The sequence below is a fragment of the Kryptolebias marmoratus genome, linkage group LG16, assembly GCF_001649575.2.
Source record: "Kryptolebias marmoratus isolate JLee-2015 linkage group LG16, ASM164957v2, whole genome shotgun sequence".
NCBI classification, from domain to species: domain Eukaryota; kingdom Metazoa; phylum Chordata; class Actinopteri; order Cyprinodontiformes; family Rivulidae; genus Kryptolebias; species Kryptolebias marmoratus.
The window spans coordinates 30,601,266-30,611,110 of NC_051445.1; the positions used below are offsets into that span (position 1 = coordinate 30,601,266).

Genomic DNA, 9,845 nt, shown 5'->3' on the forward strand with positions numbered 1-9,845 from the left:
GTCTGCAGGGGACCGGGCAGGTCCTGAGTCTGCAGGGGACCGGGCAGGTCCTGAGTCTGCAGGGGACCGGGCTTTTATTCTGAAATATGAGATGTTAGGATCCAACAAATAACCTCAAATTAATGTAAAAAAGAAGTTTGAATTTATTCTGGATTTTCTCTGGTCAGAATTATACATACAGGCTCAGATATATCCATACCCCCCGTCTACACACACACACACTAATATTTGGGTAAATGTCCCTCAGCCGGTGTCTCCTGGACCTCAGGCTGTTTGTCCCCACTAACAGGCCTCAGGCTGGTATTTGACTCCTCGTCATGGTTCTGAACAGCAGATGGATCCGTCTGTGGATGGATGCTGTCTGAGGATGTCTCATGGGACAAAACAAACAACCTCTCATGTAAAGAAATAAAAGGAGTTGGACAAATCATTTAGCTATGAAGAGTTTATTTCATCACACAGCAGGATTAAAACCACCAACACGTTAAATGTTCCCTGACGGAACGAGGGACAATCAGCTCCTACATCTCTGTCTCGATGGACGGGCTGGGTCTGTGCTCCGTCACCTCTCCGTCCCGCCCTGCCTTCGAGGTCTCTGGAGGTGGAGGTGGATCAGGGTTGGAGCTGCTCGGGTCAGGGGGGCTCCAGGAAGTGGTCTGGGTCATGTGACTGTCATGTATGGAGAAGAGAAGGAGCTTACTGAAGTGTCTCCATCAGCTGATCCTCCAGTCTTTGGTTCATGCAGCTGATTAAAAACTCCATGAGTCTGAGCTGTAGTCCTGGTAGTCCTGATTTATTTACCACACCTCTAGTTTCATCTGTGTAGTCCTGCATGTTTACACCAACTCTCACCACACTGGATTCAAATCCACATTAACCGGGTTTGTTTCAGCAGATTCCTGTGATACTGACAAACCGTAACAACTCAATGTTCTGTTTCGTTTATTTTTATTAACTTCCAGCAGCTGTAGAGATGCTGCATTCGTTTGGTTTCTCTTTTAATCCTCTCAGATTATCATATCCCATAAATCTGTATGGGTTTGGAGTTAAATTACCAGGGTTAATCTGTGGATGTCTGATTCACAAAAACTCACAGAAAATAATCAACATCCAGATGTGACAGGCTGTGCTTTTCTTATTATTACACTGTTTGCATTTCAAAATAAAAGCCCAACAACAGGCCCTGTTGGTCTTACTTGACGTAGTATTTGGCTCCATCTGTGGTGTACGCCTCCTCCCAGCCATAAGGCAGACCTGCACAGACACAGCAGAAAGTTTTTATTGGACGGTTGATGGAAGCAGGAAGGACTCGTTTATTCCTGCTCACTTTGCAGTTTTATGGAAACATTTGGACCTTCAGGTTCAAGCGGTGAGTCATCAGTAAGAAGTGGAGTTAACGAGCTTCATTACACCTGAAACCAGCTCGGTTCGCAGCACCGAGGAACGAGCTGCTCATGGATGCTGAGTCGTCATGGTAACGGTGTCCGTCACATCGTCTGCAGGTGCTTCTGGTCGTTTTCCTGTCTGCTGATTGTTTGTCAGTGAACAGTGTAGCTGATTTAATGTCCACAGCATGACTGTAAGTCAGCGTGACGTCCTCAGAGACGCAGAGAGAAGAAGACAAAGGAAGAGACAGTCCAAGATTTTAAAGCTGAATGTGTTTCCAGGCAACGAGACGTGATGAATCAATTTCACTACAGAAAATCTACTCAAATCATCAAGCTGAGACCAGATTCAGACTCTTTACATCTTTATGAATAAAAAAGCTTTGGGCTGACAGAAACTCAGGCCAAAGGTTTGATCAAATTAAGATGCTGATAAACTGAAGTGTGTCTGCTTCAAACAGGTCAAACAGGTCAAACAAATCAAACGTTAACTTTAAACTTGTCTGCAGATAAAGACCTTCAGCAGGAAGCTGGGGTTCCTGGGCTGGAGCTACTTTTAGGGTCTTAGCAACATATGTTTGTTTTAAAATGACAGTATTGATTGGTTAACTACAAGCTTTTTAGAGACAGAGAAAAGAGCGGTCCGTAGATTACAAGTGTCCTCTGTCCTCTTTGGTCAAACTTGTGAGTTTGGTTCAAAGATTTTTCAAAAACTCCTGCGTCAGAAAGACGCGGACAGCCCTCAAACACGTCGAGACAGTTTGGACACTCCTGGACGATGTTTGTCTCCAACACTGGCAGCTCAGAGATAAATGACTGATGGACGTCTCTGCTTGAACCGAAACGACCAACAAGGACTCAACATGACGACAACGTTCCCCTAAAAAATCCTTCTATGTGATCTGTGGGGTTTTCATCCCTCAGTTTTGTCTTCAGTTAAAAGCAGGTGATTTACAGAATATTTTACATATTTTTCAGATACTTTTCAAAATAAGAGCCTGGCTGTGTCACGTTTTCATTTATTATAAAAGTTAGTCCCAAGTTCCTGCTTTAGAGAGGAAGATGATGGATGCTGGAGTTTCAGCAATAATGAAACTTTTCAACTGTAATGTGTTTATTTTATTTACTGATTTATCCGTTTTACACTGAAGGATAAGTGTTTCACCCTGTTGTCCTCCTGATGTTTGGTCTTTTTGTCTCATGTCTCACAGCAGCTGTGGTCAAACTGAACGTTTATCTGCCTGATTATCATTCAGATAAGCAGCGGTGGGTTCACACCTGTCCACAAACACATAACTGTGATTTATTATTAACAAAAATGTGTCAGTGTGTGAGTGGCAAGTCTAAAAGCTGACCTACTTCCCGTCTCAGTCGTGCTCGGTTTCCCGATTATCTGTGAACGATGAAAGACGAGACAACGGCAGAAAATTATGTAACTTCGCCCACTGACTGCAGGAAATTTAGGTGAGGACAAACGGCTCCAAAACAACCTTCAGACTCTGCACAATGACACGTCTGAAATGGTCCAAATACACAAAACATTTAACCTGAGAGAAAGGGGTTGGAGATCTGAGGAGGTGGTTTCCAGCAGGTTTAAAGCAGGGAAACCTAATCTGTACTGGTCACAAGTTAAAGAAAACACAGGAAGCCCTCACCTCTGTTTGTATCATCCTCCAAAAGAACCACTTCCTGTTCAAAGGTTTTATTTCCAATTTACTTTTAAGAAGAAAATCAATCTCAAGGTTGGATTGAATACCTAATTTATTGTCTTCATTCAATCAGTTTGTATTTCTTTTCCATTTCCCTGTATGACTACAAACACAAACACAATCACCTCTTTCAGCCGCTGCGGCTCATTTAAACCAGAATCTCAGCGACTTGTGAGAAAATATCTGACTCCTCAGCTGCAGCCTGACTGAACTCTGAGGGTTTACCATGAAGTCCCCAGTGAGCCATGTGGCCATGGTTTGAGTGGCTTTATTTTGTTGCTCACCTGGACCCACATCGTACCCGGCTCCGCCCGGCTCAAACCTCCGGATCGTTTCAGTCATCGAACAAATCATTCAGTTTTCTGTTTAAAGTTTGATGCAACTTTAGAACAAAAAGGTGAGGGTAAAAGTGAGGGATCTTCTAAGTTTAAGAGTTTATAAAACCTTAAAGCTCTGGTTGGTCCACCTCTGCTTTGAGGTCAGTTTGGATTGACCCAATCAGACAGACTCACAGTTTTAAGTCTGGCAGTAAAACAGTAAGATGGTCCAGCTGGTCGTCTGAATCCCTGGCCCCAAAACTGACCCTCATCTTAGGGGAAAACCAGGAACTAAAGCTACACAGAGATCTGAAACCTGAACCAGAACTATCTGAGGCGTCAGAATGAGTCTTTCAAACCAAAATCTTTTATTTGATGGGATCCATCACAGCCCAGCTGGTCATACAGAGAAAGTCTGACCATTTTTTACAGAACAGCAGCAGCACATAACTGATCCAGATGTCCTCTGAAAGGCAGCAAACAGCTGATAACTGCAGACAGGATGAGTCCAGGCAGGCAGATCCATCAGAACTGAGTCAACAGAACCTGTCACCATCTGTCCTGGTGTCGGTGCTGGATTTCTCCTCCTGTTCTGTTTGATTGTGATAATGATGATGATGCTTGGTTTTGATTTTATTGGCTAATCTACAGCATGAACTCAAGCGTTCAGCCTCTAAAACACAGAGTTAAACAGGGTGACAGAAAGCTACAGGAAGTTGGAGTCTGACCTCCCTGTGGAGCAGGTGACCTAAGCTTACTGAAGTTTATACTGATCTGTAGTGATGAAGGTAGTTATTGATTTATGGGTACAGAGACAGGATGGGTAGAGTTAGAGGACAAACCAGCGCTGCAGGAGTTTCACCCACTGATGACCAAACAAGCTGATATTTCATTGTTCCAACTTTTTGGGAATCGCTTTGGTGGATCTAAAATCTTATTTTCTGTCAAACTTTGTTATCTTTGAAGTTTTTAATTGATTTACTAAAGAAATGAGAACAGGTTGTTTTTTTGTGACAGGATGCTGGGAACAAAGTGACTAAAGATTCAATTTAAACTTCGTTAAGTTATCTGGTTTGTGTCAACACAACTCTGCTTCATCCCTTGAGTTTAGGAACATTTTTACATTACAACGATTAATAAGTCAAAGTTCATTGGCTCAACAGACATTCTTCTGAAAATGGATTGGAACAACACGTTCTAGTACATAGCCTGTGTGAAATGCTCCGCCCATTATTGGGTGACAAACAATGCCCCGCCCCCTTTAGGGTGAAAACAACCCTGACTTTGTCTGATAATAAAACTGAGAGGAAAAGCAGCAGCAATAATAATAATAATAATAATAATAAACCTCTGGAGAAGTTCTGTTAAAGACCACTTTAAAGATTACAGGAAAGTCTGGCTGCTTAGAAGAAAAATAGAAAGAAACCAGGATCAGGACTTTTAAACAAGGCTATAAATATAAAAAAACTAAAACTAAGTTCAAATAAAAACAATTAAAAAAAAGGTTGCAGAGTTTTAGGAATAAATTAAACATTTCAGAGATTTTGTTAAATATGTTTAGAAAAACATGTATTACTCTCAGCAAACACTTTTATATAAATGGTTATATTTTCTGATAAAAATAGATTATTTGGCTTATTGCTGCTTGATTTGGGGCCATTTTTCTGATCACACATCAAAGAGAGATCAATAGATCAATGGGCCAAACTGGAAACATTCACGTCGTTCATCAGTTTTACTGAAATCTCTTCCTCGTGTTAACCTGCAGGAACAATCTGCTCCTGTTCCACTGCTGAAAACAGGAAATCTGTNGATTTTCTGTTTTTGATGGATAAAATACTTTTTTTTAAAATAAATAATAAAAATATGTATCTTTTTCTTCTTTGTGTTCCTTATTCGGAAGGTCTGCATTACAATTTGAGCTTTGGATGTTCATTTTACATGGTTATTATAATTTTTCTTTAGAAAATAATGGCCATGTTTGGATGGTTCACAAACTTTCAAGCACCACTGTATATATATGTATATATATATATATATATATATATATATATATATATATATGGAGAGACACAGACATAGATACTTTAAGTGTACTTAAGAATATTTAAAATTTTTAGTGTAAAAATTTCCTTAAGTAAAATTTAAAAGTATTTTAATAAAAAAATGTACTCAAAGCAAAAACGGAAAAGGTTTCCTAAGTAAAGTTAAGTGAGAAGATATCTGCAATGCACAAACAATGAGAGGATATAAATCGGGCATTAGTTTTCTTAAATGAAATAGTTTTACAAATCATAATGCAACATCAAAATAAAATTTGTTTCTGACATTCAAAACATTTGGAGAATGAGATCTGTCATTTCAGTACAGATCATACTATGATGCTCAACTTGTTCAACAACAAAACATGTTGAAATAAAGACAGCATTTATTTACCTACAAAGAAAAAAACCAAGATAATTTTATGATGACAAAAGGTGGAGTTGTCACTATTTTGCTAAAACCTTAAAATAATGCTATGTACTCATAAAATGTGTTGCAAATAACTCTCAGTTACTACCACATCAAATATTACCAATTTATTGACAACAAAAGCAATCAAATGTAGGTGTATTTACTTTCTTAAGTTTCATTAAAATCTGTCCAGTGCTTTGTGTAATATTTTCCTTACAGAAAAAAGGGGATTGATTATTCTTGTGTGTCTGCATTTTTGTGGGATTTCAGCTTAAGGCAGTATCTCACTGGACTAACTGTTGGAGACTAGTTGGCGACAATCTTTTCTGTTGTGGTCACATTTAATTACCAGCATGCTGTTTGGCTACAGAGAAGTCTGCAGTTTTTGAAAATCCACTGATCATTTTATTGCGCACAGCTTTTTTTTATATTATTGTTTTTTACAGTTTATGCTTTTTGGATCATAACATTGAGGGCTGTAGCCTCAAATGTTTTCTGTCAGAGCAGAGAACTTGTTCAGGTGTCCAAAAACAGCAGCAGTGTCCTTGAGAAGAGTTAGAAACCCCTGTGGCAAATTGAGAAGAGTTTGAGACTCCCACAAATCCCTTTTGACTATTTTGAGACATTTTGGAAACTGAAGAGTCTTCATGAATGCTGTTCCCCAACTAGTCACCAACTATATACTTCAGTGTTTATTCCACCCTTTATTTATTGCAACAGTTTCCCATGTACAGTATTTTTTTTCTTGTTTTTTTTTAACCGGTTTCTTTTTTTAACATTTAGGAACAAAGGTTTGAATTATAACTATGTATAACTCTATTACTATATCAATATAACCATACCTAATTATAACTTGATTATAACTCTACATAAATTTACTTAATTACAGGAAAACAAATCATGTTAAAATGTCTTACTTTGAACCTCTGCCATCAGAGACTTTGAAATCATGCAAATCACAAACCCCAGAACATTTGATTGGTGTGCTATCATCTTCCTTGTTACTTCTCCTCCAATGAAGTTTATATAATGCAGAAATACATTTTAACCTTTATATTTATCACCTTCAAACATAAGCATGGCTATAACGCAGCCAATTTTACAGATTTTTGAGCGTTAGTTGCTGAGACTAATTTGGAATTTACACGTTGAGTGCTAACTAGTTGCACAAAATATATTTCAAACTTTGCCTTTATTTATTATAGGCAACCCTGTCTGCAAGTTAACAACATATCTCTTAAACCACTGAACAGATTTTAATGAAACTATTAGAAGATAATCAATGGATGGGCATCTCGTGACTGTATTTTATACTTTTAGAGTGTATCCAATTCAAAATGACTACCAAAGCCAACTAGCCTTAGAAAACACAAAAATAGCTTTAACTCAGTCCGTTTTACAGATAAAACATGGTGTGGGGATAGCTGAGTATTGACTCTTACACATATTTAAAGGTCAATGCATTACCTGACATATTTGCCTAAAACCTTGGCAAAGATTTTGAACAAAGACATTTAGCTGACATGTTTAGATTTTTAGAGTCAACCTTGTTCTTCCTATTAGCAAAATATTTCATTAACCATTGGTCAGATTTTATTAAAACTCTCAGAAAGTAATTATTGTCTTTTCACCTACAACAGAATATCTTTTAGTCTACTCAATTCAAGATAGGACACCACAGCTAAGCAACCTTAGCCTACACAAAAATGACAACATCTTAGTGAATTTTACTGACACTGAGCTAGAATATGGTGTAGTGGTGGTTGACAGTTATTCACAACACATACTTCATTATACAAGATCACATGAGATATTGCAATTTTGCATGAGATCTCTCATGTCAAATTTTAAGATTTTGAACAAAATGATCTTAGTCCAAAACTTTTTGATGTAAGGCAGTAAGCAATAGGCATACCTTCGAGGAATGCTAGGTCTTTCATTTACAATGTGCTTGATTTTTAACACATTTTCTTCCGCAAAAACACAATTCAGCGATCTGTAGACCTTCTGTAAGGCTGGGGATACAATTTTGCTCATAATGCAGATGTTTCATATCTTTAGAATCATGTTTAGTCCTAGCTGTATTTTTCCTGTGTGACAAATTTGTATGATTCTCATCTGAGTCTTTTAGCTTTATTTGGCTGTTTGTCTTTTTAGTTGGTGTTTCTCTCTTATTTTTAAGCCTGTAACTACAGCCTTGTTAACAATCTAGACCTCTGCACATTACATGGTACTACAGCCACCAATTAAAATGTGTGTGTGTAAGTAAAATGTACCAAAATAAAATAATAAATAATAATAAAATTAATTTCCCCATCTCTGTTTTTTGTGTTTCTCAGGCTCTGGCCATGGGGATGATGACAGAGTATTATCACTATATCTTCACCACCCTGGTAGGTAAAGAACGTGGCAGCACTTCAGTCACTTTATCATCTGTTCTATAACTCATGGTTCTTCACCACTTCATAAATGTGTTGAATGCCCAAAGATGAGATGATTCTACTATTAAATCTTAATTTTCTATTTGACTTTATTTTTTTTTTTTGCATCAATCACCTATCCCTCTCTTCCTATTATGTGCTATTAAGAGACAAACAATGGTCCAGAGTTTATACTCCAACTTTGTACGTCAGTAAAAGTGTGCTTTTGTTATCATTTTACTTTACTCTGGCTTGCTTAGCCCCAAAATCTTGGTGGCTTTATGATGCATTTTATTACTTCCCTTCTTTGATTTTATTTTTCTTCTTTTCTTTTTTTTTCCTTTCTAGTAAGTACATCCTTACTTAGGTCTCATTCACACTACAGTGGGTATTTTTTTAAGTTGATATGTGCTATGTTTACACCTCTTGTCATCACAAAAAAATTAGATTTTTAAATTTTAATTTTCTAAGTGGAGATTTTTTAAAACTCCCTCTTTGGTGGATCCGTATAGATTTAAAATATAGAGCTTTTGAGAAGCAAAAACTATTTCATGCATGTCTGTTAGGACCTTATGGCCTAGAAACTAGAACAACAATGGAGTCATATTTACTGTTTTTTTATGCATCTGTCTCACTTTACTCTGATCAAATGTTGATCATGGGCTAAATGGAATAACTGAGAGGAAACTGTAAGCAGACAACAAAAGGGGCATGTGTAAACTTCTTTTCAATATTTTATTTAAAAATGCACAAAAAAAACTCAAATCAAAATATTTATACAGAAATATGAAATGAACGTTTTAAAGCCTCAATAGGTCTTTTAACTTTTGACAATAACTGTTCCAACTGCTGAAAACTACTATTTATTATTTTTCCACCATAAACCAGTCAATCTCATCTTGAAATATTAACGTCAACTTATTATTACTTTACCCTCTTAAGTGCCTTTAGTTTTACAAAACTACAATCAATGTTTTTTTTTCTTCCAAAATGAACAATTTATTGGGGCCTGCCAGCAGTGCATAGAGAGCAGTACAATGCCTTACGAAGCAAGGCAAACGAAGCAAGGCATTGTACTGCCTCATGCAATGCATGTAGGCACCTCTTACTCTACACCTCAAAAAAAGTGTCTCTTTATTATTGGGGCCTGCCAGCAGTGCATAGAGAGCAGTACAATGCCTTGCGAAGCATGCAGGCACCTATTACTGTACACCGAATGAGGTGTCTCTTTATTTATTCTTATTCCGTTACCCTTAATGCAGCCCGAACCGGGCAAAGAACCCCCACAAATTTTATATCAGAACGACCGGCTCGGTCTCGGCATGAGGGCTAATACTTTTATTCCCGTGTCGTGTTACTATGGCGACGTAATCGCCAAAAAACACGCAAAAATTTCGGAATTTTCGTGAAATTTTGTCAGTTACACTCTAACCTCACTAACGAGCTAGAGTGTGGAGCTGTCCGAGCACAACACATTTTTTAGCGAACAAACTGCTCCTACGCCCACATTTTTTATGATACATTAACAAATTATATATCAAAACGTAGGCATTTTTGTCT

The 9,845-nt window shown here is 37.7% G+C and overlaps 1 protein-coding gene and 1 long non-coding RNA gene across 4 annotated transcripts in view; one reads left to right on the forward strand and one right to left on the reverse strand.

Annotated features, from left to right (window-relative positions):
* grik2 (glutamate receptor, ionotropic, kainate 2) overlaps window positions 1-9,845 on the forward strand; it is a 649,386-nt gene that overhangs the window by 230,020 nt on the left and 409,521 nt on the right. For all 3 annotated transcript variants that reach the window (XM_037980176.1, XM_037980177.1, XM_037980178.1), the window contains one exon: window positions 8,205-8,258. In XM_037980176.1, coding sequence (XP_037836104.1) covers window positions 8,205-8,258 — 54 coding nt within the window. The remainder of the gene's footprint in view (window positions 1-8,204; window positions 8,259-9,845) is intronic.
* LOC108250786 lies at window positions 615-5,216 on the reverse strand. Its single transcript, XR_005234182.1, has 3 exons — window positions 1,355-5,216; window positions 1,197-1,254; window positions 615-669 (listed from the first exon to the last, which is right to left on the reverse strand). It is a non-coding gene; the product is annotated as an uncharacterized LOC108250786 (long non-coding RNA).